The 25,859-nt window shown below is 38.9% G+C and overlaps 1 protein-coding gene across 4 annotated transcripts in view; it reads left to right on the plus strand.

Annotated features, from left to right (window-relative positions):
* The window catches only part of Cftr (CF transmembrane conductance regulator), a 156,162-nt gene extending 153,615 nt beyond the window's left edge, over positions 1-2,547 (plus strand). For 3 of the 4 annotated variants that reach the window (XM_031381240.1, XM_031381242.1, XM_031381241.1), the window contains one exon: positions 575-2,547. In XM_031381240.1, the coding sequence (XP_031237100.1) occupies positions 575-775 (201 nt within the window). In that variant the 3' untranslated portion in view covers positions 776-2,547. The remainder of the gene's footprint in view (positions 1-574) is intronic. The other variant, XR_004121891.1, reaches the window with a different exon arrangement.
* The last annotated feature ends 23,312 nt before the right edge of the window (positions 2,548-25,859 follow it).

Here is a 25,859-nt window from a genome sequence, read left to right on the forward strand (position 1 = left end):
CCAAGGCTTTTGAATATTCTGGAGGTAAATGCTTTTTTACTGAAACGTTGCTGTTCCTATTGTCATTGCCCAGTTACAAGTGCCTAGAGAGTAGACACATCTCTTGTTCTGTGGTGGTCAGGATCAGGGACTAGGTAAGGAGCTCTACTCTCTGACCTCAAGCTGGTAAAAAGTTTAACATGCACTGCAGGCATTATTCTCAGTCACACCTGGCCAGTTTGGAATCAGTAGGCCTCAGACCCAAGTGTGAGGAAGATCAAAGTTAATGGTACTGTATGTATAGCTCAATTCAAGAGTATATAAGAGATGGGTCATGAATTATTCTGCTTTACAAAGCTCCTTCATTCAGTTGCTCCACTGTTCTCTAAAGGAGGGCAACAGACAGCATTACATTAATTTTTCAAATCCCTGTCCCTACTTTCCCAGCTAATTTCCCAGATGTGAAAGTTAAGTGAAAAGTAGACGCTCTGAATTGAGTGCTTTCTTTGGATTTTGTTCTTTGGGCCTGGGTCAGTGTCTGTGTAAGCATGGCCTGCTCTTCACTCCGAGGTCTCACTAATGGCTTTTCCCCTAGGTCATAGAGGAGGGTAATGTCTGGCAGTACGACTCCCTTCAGGCACTTCTGAGTGAGAAGAGTATCTTCCAGCAGGCCATTAGCTCCTCCGAAAGGATGAAGCTCTTCCAGGGCCGCCACTCCAGCAAGCAGAAGCCTCGGCCGCAAATTACTGCTGTGAAAGAGGAGACAGAAGAAGAGGTTCAAGAAACCCGTCTCTAGTGCTAGGATGCTGAGGAAGCAGCTCAGTGCACTGAGTCCATTCCCAGAATCCATGCAAGATGAAAAAGCCAGGCATTCCCCATGCTTCTAACCCCAGTGCTGGGGACAGAGACAGGTGGATTCCAGGGGCTCTGTGGCAAGTGATCCTAGCCCACAAGGAGAGTTCCAGGTCAGGCACCTGAGGGACAATACCTGTGGATAACCTCTTGCTTCCACATGCAAGTACATACATACACGCATGCACATTAATGGACATACACACTGAAAAGCAAAGAAGAAGGAGAGAGGGAAGAAGAAAGTCAGTGCAAATGATTGCAAAGCGATTATGTGTGGAGTCTACTCATGGACTTGGAGGAGGTGAACCCCACTACCTGTGTCTTTGAAAGCAGGGTGAAGCTCGTGACTTGCTTTTTAAGGGACTGTTTTGGAGGAGAAATCAAAAATGTTCATATGGGTATGGGTAACTGACTTTCTAGCAGTGCTCAGATTGTTTGAAAGGTCCTTCAGATACTTGATGATGACTCCTTGTGTATGGCAAGCCAGATTTTTCTGAAAACACTTGCCCCCTAATAGTAGCTATAGCTAGAAAGGCAGCTGTAAGTGGCAACCAGATTAGTTGTTCAGCTCATTATTCAGTGCAACTGGTTAATTTGTATTATTGAAGAAATGAAATTATAGTACTTAGATACAGGGAAGTAAAGACAACTAAAACCAGTGGCTTATATAGCTCATAACTCAACTTTCTTTCCTCCAAGATATTTAGGTACACAGCTGTATAGCCATCTATACATTGTCCATCCCATTCCAAGCAAATGTTAGAATACTATAAAAATGCTAGGTGGTATTGAAAGATGCCCTACTCAACATCTGGTGATCTCATAACCCACTGGGATTAAGAATATCCAGATCTTGGAAATTAAGATTACAACCATCTAGTCTTACTACCATATAGCTAAACATTCTTATTATCAGAATGCATCCCTGACCTAGGAAAAGAACTGTTACAGTCCCACAAAGGGGCCAGGATAACTTCCTTGATATGGAAATTGACACACTTAAGTTCTGAGAAAGCAGCAGATCTTTAAGACTTCAGAAGTGAAGGAAAGCAGGGTTAGTGCAAACTAGTGCAGCACAGTGCCAGGTCCAGGGGTTGACAAGTAGACAGGCCATGGGCTATGTGGGTAGGTGCTCATGGAAATGTGCAGTGATAGATGTTCATGTGCTCTCAGCTAGCTGTGTGTACTTCATACTTTCTCCACAGAGTTGTTGGGGAGACACTCTGAAAAAGATTTAATTGTGAATTAGTTTTATATGCTTTGTTTTATAATTTGTGATGCAAATGAAATTTTCTCTGGGAAATATTTATTTTAGTAATAATGTTTCAAACTCATATATAACAATGCTGTATTTTAAGAATGATTACATAATGACTTATATTTGTAAAAAAATAATTTTTATATCTGAAATGTTGACTTTTCATAGACTAGCTATTTTAAAACAGGGGAGTGAGGAGGACAGGGATAATAAGGACATTCACCATGGTGCGAAGCACTGGGACTGATGGAAATCTTGTACCCATCTGTTTGGCTCTTAGACAACACATGCTCCCTTTTAATGCAGCTTTGAAGATGATGATACCAAAAGTTAAGATGGTCCCCTGATGGGCACATCAACTTCTGAACTGCAAACTAAGCCTTAGAGGAATGTATTGTATTTATTACCGTAATAGAATATCATGTGTCAATAAAATCCTTTTATTTGTGTGAAACTCATCTGTTTTCAGATACATTCATTGGGATTCCTAGCTCTGGAATCCCTAGCTCTAGTCTCTACAATTCTTTGAACACAAATCTTCCTTTTAGTTATAATCTCTATGAGAATCTCAGTTGAAATAGAGTATAAGACATCAAGTTGGGTCTTTAAATTTCAATAAAATATTTCTAATAAATTTACAACTTTCATCAATAGCATTTTATAAGTCCACATAGTTGTGTGATTACCACTGCTATTAACTATTCCTTTCTGGTTGAAGATTTTTTTTCATCCTGAAAAGCTATCTTTGTCTATTAAACTATAACTCTCTTCTCTCCCACCCATGAATCCATGAATTCAACTTTTGGTCTATGATTTTGAGTGTACCTAGTAGGAATGCAATCTCAATATTAGTTCATTTGTACTTAGCTTCTTTTGCTTAAAGTGGTATCTTGAAGACTCAACCATACTATATAATGTGTCAGAATTTTCTTCCAAGTCAAGACTAACTAGTGGTATATATAGTAATATATGTGCATACACACACACACACACACACACACACACACACACACACACATATAGATAGATAATATTTTGCATATTGTTTCGTCTACAAATAGGCTCAGGTTAGTCTACATTTTTGTATGGTAAATACATCTATGAACATGAGTGTACAAACATATCTTCACAACCCAGTATACTTTAATGGTTTTTATATTAAATAGTGGCATTGAGAACACAAAAGATTTATAAACAAATAAATAATGGGTTACTTTTTCTTTTACATCCAGCTCTATATGAGCTTGTCATTATCGCCAAAGACAATGGTTGAGATAATGCCTCAACCTCTGAATGATTTTTATTTCATAGGGATCACATATCAGATATCCTGGCTAGCCTATTCATTATAATTTGTAACAGCAGCAAAATTATTGCTATGAAAATAATTTTGATTGAGGTCACCACAACATGAGGAACTGTATGAAAGAGTTACAGCCTTAGGAAGGTTGAGAACCTTTGGACTGGCTAGATTTTTTGTCAACTTGATACAAGATAGAATTAGAAGAAGGGGAACCTCAGTTAAGAAAATACCTCCAACGGATTAACTGTAGGAAAGTCTGTAGTTCATTTTCTTGATTGAGGATTAGTGTGGGAGGATCTAGCTCACTATTGAGCTACAACGCCCAGACTGGTAATCATGGATTGGTGTAAGAAATCGGGCTGAGCCCGCCTTGGGGAACAAGCCAACAAGCATCTCCTCCACAGCCTCAGATCAGTTTCGGCTTTGAGTCCCTCAAGGATGAACAATAAAACATAAGCTGAAATAAAATTTCCTTCTCAAGTTGCTCTTAGTCAATCTTTTATCATAAGAATAGAAACCTACCCAGCACAATGTACAACAGAGCTCATTCTTGAGCTCTGTACTGGCTGGTTTTCTGTGTCAATTTAACATAAGCTGGGGTTATCACAGAGCAAGGAGCCACTCTTGAGGAAATGCCTCCATGAGATCCAGTTGTAAGCATTCTCTCAATTAGTGATCAAGGGTTGAGGGGAAGGACCTTGCATATTGTGAGCGGTGCCATCCCTGGGCTTAGTAGTCTTGGGTTCTATAAGAAAGCAAGCTGAGCAAGCCAGAGGAAGCAAGCCAGTAAGCAACACCCCTCCCTGGCTTCTGTATCCACTTCTACCTCCAAGTTCCTACCCAGCATGAGTTTCTGTCCTAACTTTGTTTGGTGATGAACAGCAATTTGGAAGTGTAAGCTGAATAAAACCTTTCCTTCCCAACTTGCTTCTTGGTCATGACGCTTTGTGCAGGAATAGAAACCCTGACTAAGATACTGTTCATGAGTTTTGGCCAATGTGTAATGAAATGTGTAGCCATCACACTGGCTGTTTTCTATGCCTTGAGAGATCTCTTGTGTCCTCACTCTGCTATGTCACTCCCACCAAACGTGGAAGCTACTGGTGACTTTCTGCTTTAGAACTTACCTTTCCTAGATATAATCATGATAGCATTGAGCTTCATGCAATCCTTTAAGGCTGGTTTCTTTCATTTAGGATTAAGCACTGTTTCTCTATGTGGTATTACTGCTTAATGGCTCATTGACTTTTGTTATTGAATAACATGCCCATGTCTGGATATATTGAAGTTTTTTCACCTACTGAAGGACATCATGGTTTTCCTTAGTTCATTTTTCTTTTTTTTATTAGATATTTTCTTTATTTACATTTCAAATGATATCTCCTTTCCCAGTTTCCCCTCTGGAAAAAAAATACTCTACTCCCTCCTCCCTCCCCCTGCTCACCAATCCACCCTCTCCCACTTCCTGACCCCAGCATTCCCCTACACTGGGACATCCAGCATTCACAGGACCAAGGGCCTCTCCTCCCATTGATGACCGACTTGGCCATCCTCTGTTACATATGCAGCTGGAGTCATGAGTCCCACCATGTGTACTCTTTGGTTGATGGTTTAGTCCCTGGGAGCTCTGAGGATAACTAGTTAGTTCATATTGTTGTTCTTCCTAAGGGGTTGCAAACCCCTTCAGCTCCTTGGGTCCTTTCTTTAGCTCCTTCTTTGAGGAACCTGTACTCAGTCCAATGGATGGCTGTGAGCCTCTACTTCTGTATTAGTTGGGTACTGTCAGAGCCTCTCAGGAGATAGCTATATCAGGCTCCTGTCAGCCAGCACTTGCTGCCATCCACAATAGTGTCTGGGTTTGATGATTGAATATGGGAAGGATTCCCAGGTAGAGCAGTCTTTGAATTGTCCTTCCTTCAGTCTCTGCTCCATAGTTTGTCTCTGCAACTCCTTCCATGAGTATTTTGTTCCCCCTTCTAAGAAGGATCGAAGAATCCACACTTTGGTCCTCCTTCTTGAGTTTCTTGTGGCTTGTAGCTTGTAGTTTGGGTATTCCAAGCTTCTGGGCTAATATCCACTTATCAGTGAGTGCATAACATGTGTGTCCTTTTGTGATTAGGTTACCTCATTCAAGATGATATTCTCCAGATCGATCCATTTCCCAAAAACTTTCATAAATTGTTTTTAATAGCTGAGTAGTACTCCATTCTGTAAATGTACATTTTCTATATCCATTCCTGTTGTGGGACATCTGGGTTGTTTCCAGCTCCTGGCTATTATAAATAAGGCTGCTATGAACATAGAGGAGCATGTGTCCTTACTGCATGTTGGAGCATCTTCTGGATGGTATAACTGTGTCCACAGGTAGTACTATGTCCAATTTCCTGAGGAAACAAGAAAGTGATTTCCAGAGTGGTTGTACCAACTTGCAATCCCACCAGCAATGAAGGAGTGTTCCTCTTTCTCCACAACCTTAACAGCATCTACTGTCAGCTGAGTTTTTTATCCTAGCCATTCTGACTCCTGTGAGGTGGAATTTCAGGGTTGTTTTGACTTGCAATTCCCTGATGACTAAGGATGTTGAACATTTTTTTAGGTGCTTCTCAGCCATTTGGTATTCCTCAGTTGAGAATTCTTTGTTTAGCTCTGTACCCCATTTTTAATAGGGTTACTTGGTTTTCTAGAGTCTAACTTCTTGAGTTCTTTGTATATATTGGATATTAACTCTCTGTCAAATGTAGGATTGGTAAAGATGTTTTCCCAATCTGTTGGTTGCCATTTTGTCCTTATTGACAGTGTCCTTTGCCTTACAGAAAGAAGCTTTGCAACTATATGAGGTCCCATTTTTCAAATCTTGATCTTAGATCATAAGCTATTGGTGTTCTGTTCAGGAAATTTTCCCCTGTGCCTATGTGCTCGAGATTCTTCCCCACTTTCTTTTCTGTTAGGTTCAGTGTATCTGGTTTTATGTGGAGGTCCTTGATCTACTTGGACTTGAGTTTTATACAAGGAGATAGGAATGAATGGATTTGCATTCTTCTACATATTAACTGACAGTTGAGCCAGCACCATTTGTTGAAAATGCTCTTTTTTTCACTGGATGGTTTTAGCTCCTTTGTCAAAGATCAAGTGGCCATAGGTTTGTGGGTTAATTTCTGGGTCTTCAATTCTATTCCATTGATCTACCTGCTTGTCACTGTACCAATACCATGCAATTTTTATCAAAATTGCTCTGTAGTACAGCTTAAGGACAGGGAGAGTGATTCCACCAGAAGTTCTCTTATTGTTGAGAATAGTTTTCGTTATCCTAGGTTTTTGTTATTGCAAATTAATTTGCAATTTGCTCTTTCAAACTCTGTGAGAAATTGAGTTGGAATTTTGATGGGGATTTCATTGAATTTATAGATTACTTTTGGCACGATGGCTGTTTTTACTATATTAATCCTGCTAATCCATGAGCATGGGAGATCTTTCCATCTTCTGAGATCTTCAGTTTCCATCTTCAAAAGTTCTTGTCATAGAGATCTTTCACTTGCTTAGTTAGAGTCACACCAAGGTATTTTATATTATTTGTGACTATTGTGAAGGGTGTTGTTTCCTTAATTTCTTTCTCAGCCTGTTTATCCTTTGTGTAGAGGAACGTCACTGATTTGCTTGAGTTCATTTTATATCCAGCTACTTTGCTGAAGTTGTTTATCAGGTTTAGGAGTTCTATGGTGAAAGTTTTGGGGTCACTTAAGTATACTATCATATCATCAACAAATAGTGATAATTTGACTTCTTCCTTTCCAATTTGTATCCCTTTGATCTCCTTTTGTTGTCTAGTTACTCTGGCTAGGACTTCAATATTGAATATTGAATAGGTAGGGAGAGAGTGGGCAGTCTTGTCTAGTCCCTGATTTTAGTGCAGTTGTTTTAGGTTTCTCTCCATTTAGTTTAATGTTGGCTACTGGATTGCTGTATATTGCGTTTACTATGTTTAGGTATGTGCCTTGAATTCCTGATCTTTCCAAGACTTTTATCATGAAGGGGTGTTGGATTTTGTCAAATGCTTTCTCAGCATCTAATTAGATGATCATGTTTTTTTCTTTGAGTTTGTTTATATAGTGGATTATAGTGATGGATTTCCATATATTTCATCATCCCTGTATCCCTGGGATGAAGCCTACTTGATCATGATGGATAATTGTTTTGATGTGTTCTTGAATTCAGTTTGCAAGAATTTTATTGTGTATTTTTCAATTGATATTCATGAGAAATTGGTTTGAAGTTTTCTTTCTTTGTTAGGTCTTTGTGTGATTTAGGTATCAGAGTAATTGTGGCTTCTTTGAATGAATTGGGTAGAGTACATTCTTTTTCTATTTTGTGGAATAGTTTGAGGAGTATTGGTATTAGGTCTTCTTTGAAGGTCTGAGAGAACTCTGCACTAAACCCATCTGGTCCTGGGCTTTTTTGGTCGGGAGACTATTAATGACTGTTTCTATTTATTTAGGGGATATGGGACTGTTTAGGTTGTTTATCTGATCTTGATTTAACTTTAGTACCTAGTATCTGTCAAGAAAATTGCCCATTTAATCCAGATTTTCCAGTTTTGTTGAGTATAGGCTTTTGTAGTAGGATCTCATGATTTTTTGGATTTCCTCAGTTTCTGTTGCTATGTCTCCCTTTTCATTTCTGATTTTGTTAATTAGGATACTGTCTCTGTGCCCTCTAGTTTGTCTGGCTAAGGGTTTATCTATTTTGTTGATTTTTCTCAAAGAACCAGCTTCTGGTTTGGTTGATTCTTTGTATAGTTCTTTCTGTTTCTATTTGGTTGATTTCAGTTCTGAGTTTGATTATTTCCTGCCATCTACTACTCTTGGGTGAATTTACTTCTTTTTGTTCTAGAGCTTTCAGATGTGCTGTCAAACTGCTAGTGTATGCTCTCTCCTTGGTTCATTCTTATTTATTGTGACAATCGAAGAAAGATGCTAAAACTCCAAGGAGAGAGAGATGGAGAGAAAGCTAGAGAAGGGAAGAGAGAAGACTAGGAGGAGGAAAATAAAGAAGATAATAGGGAAGGAAAAGTACTGTAAGAGAGAAAAGATGAGAGGCAAGAAGAGACATGAGGCTTGAGAGGGTAGAGAGCAGAGAGATAGAAAAGAAAAAGGCAAAGGCAGAAAGTTTGTAAGGACACTCTAAAAGGAGACATTTGGGATAGAGCAAGAGCTGAGGTGGATGTACTGGGGTACTAGCCATGCTATGAGTTCAAAGACCTTCACTCACCTTAGCACTTACCTTAGCACCATCAAAGGTGCTGCATCTCATCTTGTATGGATAATTTCATAACCTTTTAAAAAGAGGTGAAATCCTGCCCCTCCCAATATATAAAATATTTAGGCTCTTAGTACCCATTTCCAAAGAGAAAGAGTGAAGTACTTTGAAGTGTGTACTTGAAATCGGTCTAGAAGTGTTTCCTTTTTAGTTTTGGGTTTCTCCCCTGTTCCAAGGTAAAGCGCTGAGAGTCTTCATTTCCTCTGTGACTGACTGCATTTCGTTTGGAGGCCCTGGACCTCTGTGATGTCTTTGAAGCCTGCCTCTTGGATTGCTTTCTGCTTGCGACTCCTCTTCATCTTTTTCTGCTTATTCTTTTGGCCTTTTGAGGTTATGCTTGAGCCATTTATATTTTTTTTCCATTGCTGTCCCTCCTTAGCAGAGCAATTATATTGCTTGTTATTAATGTTTTAAAATTGTTGCTCTAGACTTCACAAGTATTTACATGCAATCCATGTCAACGGAAACAGCACTGCACCCATGGTGTGAGTTCCTTAAAATAGCAAAGCACAGTGGCTGGGGTGATGGTTCAGTGAGAAGTGCTTGTCATGCAAGCGTGGAGTACTAAGTTTGGATCTCCAGCACCCACATAAAAAGCTTGGTGGGTTTTTCTAAACCTGTACTCTCTGCACTGGGGCGGTGGAGACAGGAGGATCCCTGGAGATTGTTGGGTGCAGAATCTGTCTCAATATAAAGAGGAAAGTGACTGAGAAAGACACATGGTGTTGACCTCTGGCCTCTGTGTACACATATATGCATGCATACCTGCATCTGCACACATTCACACACAAGTGTGTATATACAACACCCCCCAAATATCTCTAATTCCTCCTTTCTGTCCCTATTCCCATTATTTTTATTCATATATATATATATATATATGTATATATATATGTATATATACATATATATATGTATATGTATATGTACATATATATATATGTATATATATATGTATACATATATATATGTATACATATATATATACATATATATACATATGTATATATATGTACATATACATATGTATATGTACATATATATATATGTATATGTATATATGTATATATATACATGGACTTGAACATATGAATACACTATGCTTTAAAAAACAATTTACTGGGGAAAGTAAAAGTTCTTATTTTACCTTCAACATTCATTCTCTGATTCTCTAGTGGGGTTGTTCCTTTATAATGTAAATTTAGCTCTGACCTTTATCACTTTCCTTCCCTCTGAAGAATGTCTTCTTTTTAAAGATTTATTTATTTAAGATATATGAGTACACTGTAGCTGTCTTCAGACACACCAGAAAAGGGCATCAGATCTCATTACAGATGGTTATGAGCTACCATGTGGTTGCTAGGATTTGAACTCAGGACTTCTGGAAGAACAGTCAGAGCTCTTAACCGCTGAGTCATCTCTCCAGCCCGAAGAATTTCTTTTATTTAACACATTTTACAAGACAAGCATACTGACGTGCTCTCTTAAGTTGTTTAACCAAAGTTTCATTTCTTTGTGACTTTTAAGGGATTATTTCACAGGGTACAGAAAATCATATGAAGATTTTTTTCCCCTCTCCAAAACGTCACACTGCTCTCTTTTTGCTGGAATGATTTCTGAGAAGTCAGGTGCAAGCCTCTTTTTGGGTCTCCATAGATGAGTTTTTTTTTTCAGTGGTTCCACTATGATATACTTGTATATAGTTGGGGAGGTTTTTTTTCAGAGTGTTTATCCTGCTTTATGTTATTTGAACCTCTTGAATTTGTGATTTGCTATCTAACGTGAATTTGAGGAAACTTCTTAGTCATTATGAAGAACTTCCAGGAGTCCTCAGTTTGCTCTTTTGATATTCCTAATATGCATAAATTGTGCTTTTAAAAGATCTGTTCCAGAAGATGCACAAAGAGATCCAGCAAAACCCCAAGTTCATGTTTGGGATTTGCAAGTGAAATCAAAGGTTAAATAGACGATATGCAGAGCTTAGCACTCCATGTCAAAGTATGGTCCTGCTTACCACAGACTGTCTGCAGTGTCTCAGTCAGTCTCTGCCTGTATAGAGATCTGACAAGAACCCTGGGAAGTCTCTTGATGGGAGACATAGTCCCTTTTTGCTGGCTCCCTTCAAGAGATTCCTGGGGAAATTCCCATTCCCATGGAGTCCATTGTTTCAACAGTCTGATAGTCATATTAAAAGATGCAAGTGTCTCTTTAGATTTCATTTCTACCAGGCCAGTTTCTATGCCAGATTTGTTTGTTCTTTTTTTCATTTTAAATAAAACTTTAATTGAATACTTGCTATTTCTTTATCTATTTGCTTTTTCTTAAGTGCTGAGTTTCTGGCTGACTTGCTCACTTTGTGACTGATGTACACTTTTAAAATTTATTTGTCAGCCCATTCACACCATCCCAATTATGGAGCAGGGGGAAGAACTCGAAACTAATACATTTCTTTTAGTAACCAGGGGCATTCCAGGGTTGGGAAATTGCTACCTATTTGAGTGAAAGACTAATAAAACCCCCAAAGTAAATATTTTAGTAGGTGGCTAGAAAAGGATTCTCAAATAATATGTGTGAGACAATTTAGAGTGAGCTTTCTAAAGAACTCAGTGTGAAAACCTGTCTGACCTGTTAAGGAAACTGTGGATAGTTAACCCCTTACAAAAAGCTGCAAGAGGAAAACAAAACAAAACAAAACAAAACAAAATCCTGTAAGTCTAAGAGAGAGCGATTTGGGTTTGAGAACTCTGAAGCAATAGGTTGTGAGTAATGAACTGATTTCAGTGTGAGAAACCTGAGGCCAGAGTCATTGTCTCTGATAGGGAGCTCGCCTGGGTACTAGACAAAGTGTTTCTTGGCAAAGTTTTCAGTTTATCCTTCGTTCCTTACAGGGACTCTTCATTTGATCCTTTTCTCTATTTGTTAAGTGGTGTCCTGCATTGTGAAACATGCACTGCGTGATGAAATGAGTTGTTTTATTTTTCTTAAATGAATATGCTAATGTTAAGCTTTTCATGGTCTTTCCACGGAGCATCAGACTTACAAATTTGTAGACAATATACTTTTTCACAGCCCTTTACCATTTTATTTTTGAAAAAAAAAAAAAACTTAAACCTCATAACCAGCTGAGTGTGTTTCAATGCATTCTTTCTGAGTTTTTAAAACTATAGCCACATTGGCATCACCGCAATAACAAAAAGTCTTTAATATGCTTAAATACTCATACTCTGTATAAATGTCAGAGTACAGGTAATCTAACTTTTCACAGGACATATAAAAGTGACTGTGCAAGATAAATAATTGATGAGAAAATGTATTGTTGTTTCATGACATTTGAAAGTGTTAAGCATTTGCTTAACATTCCTGCTTTGTTCACCATAGCAAAGAATTGGGATCAACCTAGCTGTCCATCAAAAGATGGGTAATGAAGGTTTGGTGTATATACACATATGCACACATGCATATACCTATATGTATGTACAAAATTGAATACTACTCAGCTCTAAAGAACAATTAAGTTAAATTTTTGCAAGAAAATGGATAGATGTGGAGCATATAGTATTAAATGAGTTTACACATTCTCAAAGAGGAAGATTGCATGCTCTCTCTTGTTTGTGGTATCCACTCAATAATGTCCATATTTATATGTATATATAATGTAAACAAATGTACATGTGGATACAGCATAACATGAAGAAAATGGAAGAGGAAAGGCTAATTATAAGGGGATGGGAATGACAGTGAGTTCAGAAAGTGCTGTCTAACCCAATACGGAGGAGACACAGGAGAGTCCTTCACAGAGACACTACTTACTGGAGAGAACTAGAAAGATAGTTCTGAGTGTGATGTTAGGACCCTTGCTATCAGACAGCACCTGTGACCTCTTTTAGAAATTTGTGTTCTCTTTTTTCAACCTACCAAGATAATCAGAATCTCTTTTTCCCAGAAATCTTTTTCTGGAAAAATCTCCAGGCGATTTTCTGCAGGTGCTAAGGATCAAGTCCAGGGCCTCCTGCATGTTAAGCAAGAACTCCACTAGGGAGTGGGAGTTCAAGCATCCAGGTGTGTCTTACGGTGAAATTTAAATCCCACTGAACTAGGCTGTCATTCTGATAACCAGGGAAATAATCACCCCAGCAGTGTTTCTAAAGCCTGAAAAAATGATAAGGAAGCCTGGACGCGTTGAGAAAATGCTGATGTAAGGCTCCATTCCAAACTAGGTAAAGAATTCTCAGGGGCATGAAGTTGATGAAGCTGACCCACTGACTAGCAGAAAAATTCCCGAGGAGATATTCCTGTGAGGCTTGTGAGAGGCTGGGCTAGAGATGGATTGAAAGAGCTGTTGATGCTCCCCTGGTAAAGCATATCATTTTACTGGGGCAACTGGAACTGATTAGACACAAAGGAGATAGGCCAGTACTTTGCACTCGTGGAGCTTCAAAGATGTTCCTTTACAGGGTGACTCCAAGCAGGATTTGTGAACTGTGAATTCAATCAGTGAATAAACCGAATCCCATCTCTGACCTAGGAGTTGGAATATAGCAGCTGATTCCCTTGACCTCAGGGAGCTCCTGCTGTGAGTGGGAGAAAGTTGAGGTATATTCTGTAACATACCAGAGAAAAGGAAAGTGATGGAATTAAATTATTTGGCATAACAAATTATAGATTGAGGTCAGTTAATATTTTCTAATGAACTGGATACTGGGTGGGAAAGAAGAGGGAGTGAGGCACGTCCTGATATAAAAGCTGGGTGTCATGAAAGACCCAGCAAGGAGGTGCTGAATCCAGATCAAAGAGGAAAGCAGAATTGTACCAATAAATCAGCATCAGAGGACATGGCCCTCCAAAGGACCAGTAGCTTTACTTGATGTAATTAAAGAAATAAGTGTTTTGAATAGAGAGTGACAAGAATAGAACACATTTTGCTGTCCCATTTTGAAGAACAGGCTGACACCATGAGGTATGAAGCCAGAGATACAGGTTAGGAGTCTACCGTAATAGTCTATGGCGGAGCAATCCACAATCATAGCATTGAATTAAGCCTATCTCTGCTTATCCTGGAAGCTAATCAGGACTGTGCCAGTCTTGGATATGAGGGAGCACAGCACTAGCACCAAATAGAAGTAAGACTGAGGCTAAAACAGCAAAATCTGCCAATGGATTACAGACTAGGAAGAAGATGTAAGGAAGATGTTCAAGAATTTGGTCTAAGAAGTTATAGGGATGGAATGTTGTGTCAAGACTATGAAGCATGGAGGAGAAAATATGGCTGGAGATTGGAATTTTGGAATATTTTAGAGATGTTAAGTTTGAGAATTCAAAGTGGAACAGCAAACAGTTTATATGTGAGCCTGAAGTTGAGAGAAGTCCAGAAATACAAATACATCAACTACAAATCACCAAAACGAAGACCTACAGATTGTATTTAACACAGGAGGCATGAGGCACATCTTATTACTTTTTCCATTATCTTCACCTGGGAGCGAATGAGAACTGTAGAAGAACTTCTGGTGCTTGTTCGAGAGCATTGACTGAACCTTGGCAGTTTGGTTTTTTGAGATTATCTCTTTGTGCAGTCCAAGTGCTTGCAAAATGAGCTATGAGTACAGGGATATACACAGATGTGGTGCTAAGGGTTGAACCCAGGGGCCTCATGGCTACTAAGCAAGTTTTCTTCCACTGGCCTATAGCCCCAGCCCTCAGTACTGATATTTTATTATGATTACCAAGTGTACTGTAGGTACTTAAAATTCCTATAAAGCATAGGTAGATTAGATAATTGAGGCTTTGGGTAAATATGGTAGAGAAAGTATGAAACAATGTAACTTGGGAAGAGATGGAAGATGGGGTGTTGTAGAACAGAGAACTCCGAAAGTGTTCAAATCCAGTTCAAGAATGTGTTTTAAGAAAAATAATAGCTGGGTGGTGGTGGCGCATGCCTTTAGTCCTAGCACTTGGGAGGCAGATCCTGAGTTCTGGTCTACAGAGTAGATTCCAGGACAGCCAGGGCTATATCCTGTCTCAAAAAACCCATAATAATAATAATAATAATAATATAATAATAATAATAATAATAATAATAATAGTGACCAATTTTAAATGTTGTAGATCAATTAAATAAGCTAAGGACTGTTGACTGGATTTAGCAATATGAGTGCCATCTCTTATTCTCTAAGAATACTTTAATGGAATTCAAGATACTTAGGGAGGAAAAAAACGGAATCTAAAGACTGCAAACTTAGGTGTTCATGAATTTTGTTTGGAAGAAAGGAAAGAAATGGGTGGAAGTGGATAGAGAAATATCCAGTATGACTTACGTGTTTTAAGGCAGAAAAAATAGCATCTTAGTTTTTTAACAGACATGAGAACAATAAACTACAGGGAGAGGAGAGCTGATGGAACTGAGAGAGTCAAGAACTGTTCAGAATAACTGTAATGGGTTTGAAGGGACACAGGGGACAGTGTTATCAATTGTAGTGAGGAAGTTGGACAGAAGGTAGGCTGGGTACAATTATGTAAATTGATAGATTACAAAGATTTCCCATCTTAGAAAGTTTTCTCTGAATAGAATTTATTGTCATTAGTAACATAAGTAAAGTTTGTCAATTGAGAATAAGGATGGGAGGAAGTCATTAAGAAGGAAATAGGATCTGGTATCTATGACAACTTCTTCCGACCTTTTAGAGCCATGACCAACACACAAAATAAGACCATCTGACTTGTAGAGAGAAACTTGAAGCTGACTGCAGTGGTACACAACTTTAATACCAGCACTCAGAGGCAGAGGCTGGCAGATCTCTGTGAATTCAAGTCCAGCCTGGTCGACATAGTGAATTCCAGGACAACCAGGGCTAAACAGACAGTGTCTCAAAAAAAAGACATGTTTGTGTGTTGAAGAATGTTACTGTTGTACTGGAAACTGCACAGGGATGTGCTTGACATAGGTTCTGCCTATGGGCATACGTAGCTGAAGGAAACAATATCATCTGCCACCCTCGTTCTGCTTGGCACATAGTTTGTAGAAATTTGGAATAAAAGCCCTGCATGAAGCAGAGATAGGCAGAAAGATGAAAGGACCCATGTACATAGAGCTCATGTTTCTAAGATGACATTGCATAGAATGGTTGGTGGTTTAACCGTTATAGTCATCTAACAAGTAAAGCGGATTTGACTAGCTTTGGAATTTTGCTGAGAAATTGAAACAGGCAGAAAGGGAAGATGATGAAGTTCAATAGAGATGCAGAGATGGCTGTACTTTTGATCACTTGCTGCCTGTTTAATTAATTAAGGGTATCAGAAGGAAATGATCCTAGAATAAAATGCTTCAAATTGAAGTCATGGATGGTTTGCAGGCCCCAGAAAAGGAATTTTTTAAAGGCATTATTATTCTCACTAGTGTTACAATCACCAAAAATGATGTCACTGGATGTGACAATGAACTTTGGAAATGAAAAATTTTAACACATGAACAAAAGTAGGTGACTATGTGAATCTATATAGTCCATGACGATGGCAGGGAGTTGGAGCTAAGAGAAGGTGGTGATAGTCTGATATAAGAACTTTGAGGATGTCATGGAGGAGCCTGAATGTGTGTGAGTGATGTTGAGGAGCACGCAGCTTGTTATCTGCCACCTCCAGGTTTTGGTGGTTCAGGGTGTGTGGGAAGAAAGCAACCCACTTGAGAAGGCTTCAGGAAGAAAATATCCTCATGGGAGTAAAATTTTCATTAGCAGGATGCAATAGAGGAAGGAGTCAACAATTATTGATGTCCTTAAGGTTAGTGGTGCATGCACAACTCCAGACAAATCTTGGGGCTGCCTGACATCTGTGTTGGCAGAGCCTATTTCATTAGAAACAGAAAGCACTTTCTCAATAACCTAGCCAGGAAAACTCCTTGACCTTTCCTTAACCATTTCTGAGACTTTCCACAAAATGATCAAATCAAGAAATGAAATTAGAGACTCCAGTCTTAATCCTGTGTGTTGAGATAACTTATCTTAGTAAATTCCCTGCAAAACACTCCCACCGAAAGTAGTCTGTCAAACCCCTTTTCTGACCTTAACACTGATCAAAGTAATAAACTGTCCTCATTCCTTCTTAGTATTTCATGTCAGAACATGAGCCTTTGGTATGGATATAAGTGAATTTAACTCTATACGTATCATGGGAGGGGCTGGTGGCCTTCTAAATGTTCTTTCCATATGCTAGGTTTCTTTTTATGGCTCTTCCTATTCTATTTTCAGTGACCTGTATGATTTATCTGTAACACCTCTTGACAGATATTCTTTACAAAAACATTGAAAGCTGTAGAAAAGCTAAACATATCCAAGATTCTGGCCAAGTCTGCATGAGATCAGCCTGTAATAATCTTCACCGGTTTGTTGGTGCCTCATGTGTCTCAGGCTGGCTTCAACCTATGTTGCCCACAGTGACCTGGAGCTTTTGATCCAATTACAGGCATTTACAACTACTCCTGGCTTATGTGGTACTTACAACTCTGCACATGCTCTACCAACATAGATGCATCTCTGTCCCTTCACTGGATTTCTCTTTGCTTCCAAGGGTTACTCAGTCCCAATCAACAGCAAAATTACAACAAAAGCGCAACATCACTGACAGAAGAGTTTCTGGACCCTAAGGTAACATAGGTGACATGAATGCATCTTATCTATTAAAGTCTCCCAGCTTCTCAATATAAGTCAATGACCTTTATAACTAGGGGAATGCTGGATGGAGCCTTAAGGTGCCAAGTTGGAGAAAACAAAGGAGATTGATGGGCTTTTTGTGGTATGGGATTCAAATTGAACCCGATGTAATTAATTGTGTACTGGAACTAAATAGCAATAGCTACACAAATCACTAGGTAAGGAAACAACATTTATTTTTTAGTTAACAAAGAAAAGTTTCAGAGACACTATGATGAGAATATATCCTGTGTTTTACAGCTTTGGGGACAAAGATGTTAAGTACAGAAGTGATCATTGTTCAAGTCCACTAGAATTCAGAACTCTTTCTTATTCTCCTAAGGCCTACTTTATACTAAAAACAACATGGTTTGCAAGAGAGTGCCCTTGTTTACATCTCAGAAGACCAAACTCTTTAAAAAATAAATTTTATTTTATTTTCTCTTTAAACCAAGAATGCATTTATGACTTTTCTTTGCATTATCTACATTTCTAGACCCTTAGTATTATAATTCATATTTTTAATCCTTTGAGGTTAAGAGATTAACATCAAACGTGCAGCTATAAATCTTAATGTTCCAATATAAACATGGAATAGAATCCAGTGAGAGCACATTGTGCCTGGTGATTATGTTTTACTTGTGGGGTTGGAAGAGGCTCAAATGAGGTCTAACTGAAACAACATGAGATGGCAGGTATGATGAGGGTTAATCGAACGCAACCAGCTGGCGCAATAACTATCCTCTTAGCATTTTACAGAGACTCTGGCTTTTCTTTGAATCATGCCTTTTATATTGCCATTCATTTTTCCCCCCCAGAGAGGTTTGGCTCTTCCAGTTTATTTGAAGATAAAACATCCAATTTTGTTAGAAGAGCTTCCATTAAGTTATCATGTCACCCCCTACTTTTATATTGTCTTTCTTTGGCTCTTGTTTCATGAAAGAACATTGCCCTGGGTAGAATGAAATTTTGCTTTAGGGCAAGCATCAAAGAGTAGGTCAACTGGCCTGGGTGAGGTCCTGTAGAATAACTAGTATTCCTTTCTTTTAATTTAATTTAATTATTTAATTTAATTTAATTTTTTACTTAGTTACTTCATATTCCACTCGCTGCCCCCCCCCCCGTGGTCACCTTGTCCCACAGTCTTTTCCTCCATCCTCCCTCCTCCCCTTCTCCTCTGTGTGTGTTTGGGGACCTCTCTGCGTATCTCCCCACCCTGGCACTTCAATTCTCTGTGAAACTGGGTACTTCCTGTCTCACTGGGGCTAGACAGGCAGCCCAGCTAGTAGAACATGTCCCAAGTGTAGGCAACAGCTTTTGGGATAGGCCCCATTCCATTTGTTCAGTATTCACATAGAAGTCAATCTGCACAGCTGCCACATATAAGCAGGGAGGTCCAGCCTGTGGATGCTCTTTGGTTGGTGGTGCAGACTGAGAGTTCCAAGGGTCCAGGTTAGCTAACTCTGTGGAGTTCCCATCTCCTTTGGGGCCCTCAATCCTTCCTCCTATTCTTCCATAAGAATCACCAAGCTCTATCCACTGTTTGACTGTGGGTAAGAATGACTGGTACTTCTTTCAAGATCTGTGTACTGTATGTAGCTCAGGGTCTACGTAATACTAAACTAAGTAGTCATCAGAGTGCTACTAACAAATATCTCTGTGGTAGCAACTTCCTGTATGTTAGTCATCCATAAGATTGTCATCCACATCCTTTTGGCATATGGGAGGTTGCCTTCTTTCTCCCTTATATGAAATGAGTCACTGCTAGCAATACTTGGAGATGAAGACAAAAGTGAATAGCAGCAACAACAACTAGCTATGTCGATGACATTATTTCTATGTCTAGTAAAAATACGAGACTTTGTCTTGCTTAGGCAGAATGGGCTAACCAAATATACGCAACAATGAGATTTCTTATATAGGCTGTCTGCCTGTGGAGAACTATATCAAGATGGGGACATTTGTTTGTGTTTATTTGAGTAGAAGAAGAGCCTGAGGAGAAGAATCTATTATGTTCTGAAGATTGTAAAATCCATCTTCATAAAAATGATACAATAAACTAGCAATTGCATTAAAGATAAAAATCAGATGGAGCTGGAAAGGTGGTTCAGTGATTAAGAGCACTGGCTGCTAGGTTCTTCAAAGGTCCATTCCCAAATCCACTTGGCAGCACATATTCATCTGTAACTCCAATTGACAGTGATTGTACACCTCGCCTGGCCTCAATTCTGGTACACAGACATATATGCAGACAAAACACTTATTTTAAAATAAAAATAAGGAAATAAAACACCTTGAAACAAGACAAAGTCATATACCCTATCACTTTTATTTTTTTTGTGCACTCTACCTAACATAAATAACCTAAGGCAGTAAGGGTCTGCTTTGGTCTGTGGCTCTAGAGCTTTCAGTCCATAGTATTTCAGTATTCAGCTGATTCTGGCTTGTGGTGAGGCAGAATATGTTGGTAGTAGGAGTATGTGGCAGATGCCACTTACCTTATATAAGAAAAAAAGCAGTGTGTGTGTGTGTGTGTGTGTGTGTGTGTGTGTGTGTGTGTGTGTTTGTAGCTAGATATAGCTTATAAAGGCATGATGCAGAGAACAACTTCCTTCATGAGGCCTGACTTCCTAAAGTTTCCAAAACCTCCAAAATTAATGCCAGCATTTTGGGAGACTACATTATATCAACCATAACATGAGTTGGAGAAAACAAAATTAGAAGAATACAGTCACCTTAGCTCGGTTTGATGTGCCCCTGCTCAAGGACACTATGGAAAGGGGAAAGAGTTAACCCCGTGCTAAACCCAAAGGTCTTTGAAGTGGAAATTTCTGGATTCTTTGGAAATTCAGTGTGTTAGGAAATATTCTTCAGGAAGCTGTCTTATGAGAGGATGTTTTGTTTTAGTAGACACATAAAGGGATGCTTTGCTGAAGCAGTCATGTGAGAGGGCACATGGTGTTTAAAAAGAATATATAAATATAGTCCCACAGACAGTGAGAGGATAGTCTTGCATTGCTTATACCTTGCAACATTTTGCTGGTCTTCACTTCATAGAGGGAAACACACCAAAGAACTTCTCATGGTATTCTGACTAATCCTTGCCACTTCTGCTGATGCATGCCAGTTCAGTGGAGCCTGGTGGTTTCTGCTGGATCAAGCCACTGCTACTAATTCATATTTTCTGTTTGCTATTAAATTGGACTGCTAATATCCTGACAATAAAGACTGGAATCACTTGGAAAAACTACTTCTAAACAGGTCCACAACCCTCTTTTCCTATTAACCTTTCCTCACTATCTCTGGTCAGTGGGCTTAAAGGGAGGTTGAGGCATTTAAGAATCCTAATTAAAGTAGGATTTGAAAAAATCAAAGCCTACAGGTTTTATTTAATGGTGCTAGGCACACTAAGAGAATTCTCACTTTGGATTCTATATGGAAATTTTACTGCTCCCTTCCATCCCAATCACTGTGTTAGATTTGCCCAGCCCCAAGCAAAGAATCTTTGGAGAGCACTTTGAAACAAACAAGCTTGGAGAGGGAACCATCCCACTTGGAGAAGGAGTCAGCTTCATTGTGAGATTAGATAGCACATGACAACTTTTCACTGTTATGTATACTACAGATTGCTATAACAACAACAACAACAACAACAAACCCCCACAAACTGAGAGGATCATATAATCAAAAAGTTATTCTTGGAGAGATCTAGTAGCTCAAAACTAAATTAACTATTAGCAGGACCATAAAGAATTCTCCTTATACTTCTTACTTTGGGTGGCTTTATGTTCCTTGGTTCATAAATGGATCAGTTTACTCTCTCCTTCCATTATCATGAGGAATTTGTTTTCTGTGCCACTGAACAGGTCAAAGTTTCCTTCTTGTCCTTCTGGTGTTTCCATCCTTATCCTAAAGTACCTTCTGAATAACTTACAGAAAATTGTGGTATGCTTATCTGCACAACTGGTTTAGATAGTGTTCTTTAAGGAGTTCCAGGTCTAGATTATGTGGCAATCTCACTACTCAACCGTGTGACTTGATAAGCTTTGAAAAATTGGATTTCTTCATAGCATCAGCACCCTGTCTCCAATATCCTAGTTGAAGCATCATGTCTTGCCTGTTTGTGTGCAATTCTCTGAGCTTTGTTGTATCAAATCAAAGCAGCAAACAGTCCCTCCACCAGTTTCCCTGCAGCAATGAAGTTAATTCTGGCAAAAAGATTCTCATAAATGTTTGTAGATGATAGACAGATGACTCACCACCAACAGTCTGTCAAACTTGAGACGGTGGAGTCAGTTATCCAGGGAGACAGCATTCTTTCACGTGACAGGTAGAGAGGTTAAGTTACACTTGATGTGTTTATCCAGGTGGTATGCTGTCAAAGATAGTTTGAGATGAACCTTGTGAGAGCTCCATGGTATGAGAAGAAGCTCTCTCTCTAAACGGTCTATGTCCCATTATTGCAGGACAGCCTTTGTTGCAAAACATGAGTTCCCTTGCATTTACTCATCCTCTGTGTAGCTGGACATAATGGGACAAATAAAACAGTCGCCATGTCCCCTTCAGAACACACTTGTTTGGCATCAGTGAATTAACACTTTGGGTGAAAGCTATGCATCTCTAAATTAGAGGCAAAGATGCTATTTCCACACTGCCCAGGGGTAGAGGAGGAACAAACAGCCTTTCCACTTTTAAGTTTATGATATATGGAACACATTTTCTTCATTTGTTAGGAGTTAATAGTGTGTATCCAGAGAACACTTTACTAATTAAGGAATAAATGAGAGGAAAGAATGACTATATGAAGGGACATGGAAAGAAATGCCCCTTCTTAGAAGGTTACGAGCCTTTTCATTTTTTCCACAGGGACTTTCTAAGCTTACATATAGGCTTAGTGGAAAGAATCAAAATGGAGGGAGAAGAATGAAGTCATGCAAGCCATTGAAGGGATGAAGTCCTCGAGTAATTAAAAAGATGAAAGAGAAAGTCAAATCTTTCATGATACTTGGGTTTTGTGTGGTTGTAATGTTTTCTTTTTTGAAACAGGGTATTTCCATGTAGCTTACAGTGGCCTGGAGCTTGCTGTGTAATCCTGCCTGACCTTGAACTCTTGACCCTTTTGTTTTTTTCCTCATGAAGGGATTATTGGCTCATGCCATCAAGCCTGGCAAGGATTTAAATTTGTGAAGTCCAAGAAGCCGATACAAGATCTGACCAGAATATTTGTGAAGGATAAGGAGGCACAGCAATAAAGAGTGGTGGTTGTGGTGGTGGTGGTGGTGGTATGTTGGGGAGTGTCCTTCAGATCTTAGAGGGAAGTAGAAGCTTGTAAAGGAAATGAGGATTAAGGAGGGCCGGGTACATTAGTTTTTGAGGGTTAACGTAGTTCTAAGGAAATTTTGGCCAGCACTATGGAGTGCCAGAGTCTGGTTAAAAGTGTCTCAGGTGTCACTGTCGAAGTTTAGTTATTGAGTCATTGGCAGGTAACAGCATGCAGGAGGAAGGCAAGAGTGAAAACTGACCCAGTAGGGAACAGCTGGAGCCATCAACTGGGTTTGCCACACCAGGAAACTGAGTGACACATTTCCAGAAAATGCTGATGTATGTGTCACTGTATTTTGACCTCAAGGAAGAAATAAAGGAAAATGAGTGATTGTGAGATATAGCCACAGTTATCTTGGAAATGAGAAGCACTATGGGTTAGTCTGGGTAGGATAAGAGAAAAAAAAGCATAAAACAATAAGGAAGGACTTGAGTTATGAAAGCTTAAAACAACAGAGGCAAAGGGGGAAGCTTTGTGTTGTACAAGATGTCCTTGAGAATGGAAGCTGTGAGGGAGCTTGGCATGGCTATGGCTTTCCTCCAGATGGACATATCAAGAATAAATAAGATACATTTTATAAGTGATGTTTTATTATCCTCACTACCCTTGGCTTTAAGGCTGCCTCCATTTTATAGTTCTGAAATCTCTAACAAATTGTGCCTCTTTTAATTAAACAGACAAACAAAAATACATTTTTTGAGAATATATGAAAACAATCAGAATGGGAAATACTTAACCATAATAATGACAATTTACAGCAAGCCTATAGCCAACATTAAATTAAATGGAGAGAAACTTAAAGCAATTCCACTAAAGTCAGAGAAATGACAAGGCTGTCCACTCTCTTTGTATCTAATCAAAGTAGTGTTTGAAGTTCTATCTAAAGCAATAAGACAACTGAATGAGATCAAGGGGATACAAGTTGGAAAGGAAGATGTCAGAGCATCTCTATTTGCAGATGATATGATAGTATATGAAAGCAATCCCCAAAATCCTACCAGGAATTCCTACAATTGCTAAACACTTTCAGCGAAGTGGCTGGATACAAGGTTAACTTAAAAAAATCTGTAGCCCTCCTAAATACAAATGACAAATGGACTGAGAAAGAAATCAGGGAAGCAACACCCTTCATAATAGCCACAAATAATATAAAATATATTGGGGCAACTCTAATCAAGCATGTGAAAGATCTATATGACAAGAACTTCAAGTCTTTACAGAAGAAAGTTGAAGAGCATGTCAGAAGATCGAAAAAACTCCCATGCTCATGAACTGTTAGGATTAACACAGTAAAATGGCCATCCTACCAAAACTATCTATGGATTCAATGCAAACCCCATCAAAATTCCAATATAATTCTTTACAGACCTTGAAAGAACAATATTCAATGTCATATGGAGAAACAACAAGAAGAAAATCCCAGGGCATCTAAAACAACGCTGCACAATAAAAGAACTTCTGGAGGTATCACTGTTGCTGATCACAAGTGTATTATAAAACAATAGTAATAAAAACTGCATGGCATTGACATAAAAACAAACACTTGGATCAATGGGATAAAACTGAAGACCCAGATATAAGTCTATTCTCCTATAAACGCTTGATATTTTATAAGGAAACCAGAAATATACAATGGAAAAAAGAAAACATCTTCAACAAATGGTGCTGGTCTAACTGGATGCCTGTATGTAGAAGAATACAAAAAGATCCATATCTATCACCTTCCACAAAAGTCAAGTCCAAGTGGATAAAATACCTCAAAATAAAACCAAATACACTGAACCTTACTGATAGACAAGAAAGTGGAGAATAGCCTTGAATGAATTGGCATAGGAGACAACTTCCTGAAGAGAACATCAATCGTGCAGGGACTAAGATCAACAATTAATAAATACAACCTCATGAAACCGAAACACTTCTTTAGAGCAAACTGTTAACAGGACAAAATGGCAGTCTACAGAATGGGAAAATATTTTTATCAACTCTACATTTGACAGGAACTAATATCCAAAATATGTAAAAAGCTTAAAGAAGTGGACATCAGCAAACCAAATAATCCAATTAGAAAATCAGGTACATATCTAAACAGAGAATTCTCAACAGAGGCATCTCAAAAGATTGAGAAACACTTAAAGAAGTGTTCAACATCCATAGCTATTGGGGTAATGCAAATCAAAATAACTTTGAGATTCCCCTCAAATGGCAACTCATGCTGGTGAGGATGTTAAAGAAGGGGAAATTTCTGGTGGGAGTACAAACTTGTATAGTTACTTGGAAGTCAATATGGTATTTTCTGAGAAAATTGGAAAGCCATCTACCTCAAGTGGTATAATCTATCTACCACTCCTGGGCATATAGCCAAAGGTTGCTCCATCCTATGGCAAGGATGTTTGTTCAACTATGTTCATAGTAGCTTTATTCATAATTGCCAGAAGCTAGAAACAACCCAGATACCACTCAACTAAAAAATGGATAAAGAAAATGTGGTACATGTATATAATGTTGTATTGCTCTGCTTTTAAAAACAATAACATCATAAAGTTTTCAGGTAAATGGATGATGGAACTAGAAAAAAAATTCATCCTGAGTGAAGTAACCCAGACCCAGAAAGACAAATGTGGTATGTACTCACTTGCAAGTGGATATTAGCTATAAAATAAAAGAGAATCAAGCTACAGTCTACAGACCCAGAGAGGCTAAGTAACAAGGAGAGCTTAAGGGGGTGGGGGTGACAAGGATCTCTCTGGCAAGGGAAATAGAGTAGATTTAGCAGGTGGACTGGAGGCTGGTTGTGTCTGGAACAAGGGAACTAGGTAGTTGGGAGGATGGTAGAGAAAAATACTAGGAGAAATGACTGGAATTGGGGAGCATTTCAGGGGTAAGGAAACCTCATGGAAACTCCATGGAAGCTTTGAGAGTAACCCTAGCAAAGACTCGTAGTAATGGGGGACATGAAGCTTGAATAGCCATCTTCTGTAAACAGGCAGGGTCTCAAAGGATTGAAACACCATCCCAGTCGCATAACCTTAGACCTATAGATTGCCCTGCCTGCAGAGTGTGCAGAGACAGGAGTCTAGCAGAATCATAGTCCAAAAGCCCAGAGACTTTATCCAGCAACTGATGTGAGCATATGTAGAGCCTCACACCCAT

This window comes from Mastomys coucha, unplaced genomic scaffold (assembly GCF_008632895.1).
Source record: "Mastomys coucha isolate ucsf_1 unplaced genomic scaffold, UCSF_Mcou_1 pScaffold20, whole genome shotgun sequence".
NCBI lineage: Eukaryota > Metazoa > Chordata > Mammalia > Rodentia > Muridae > Mastomys > Mastomys coucha.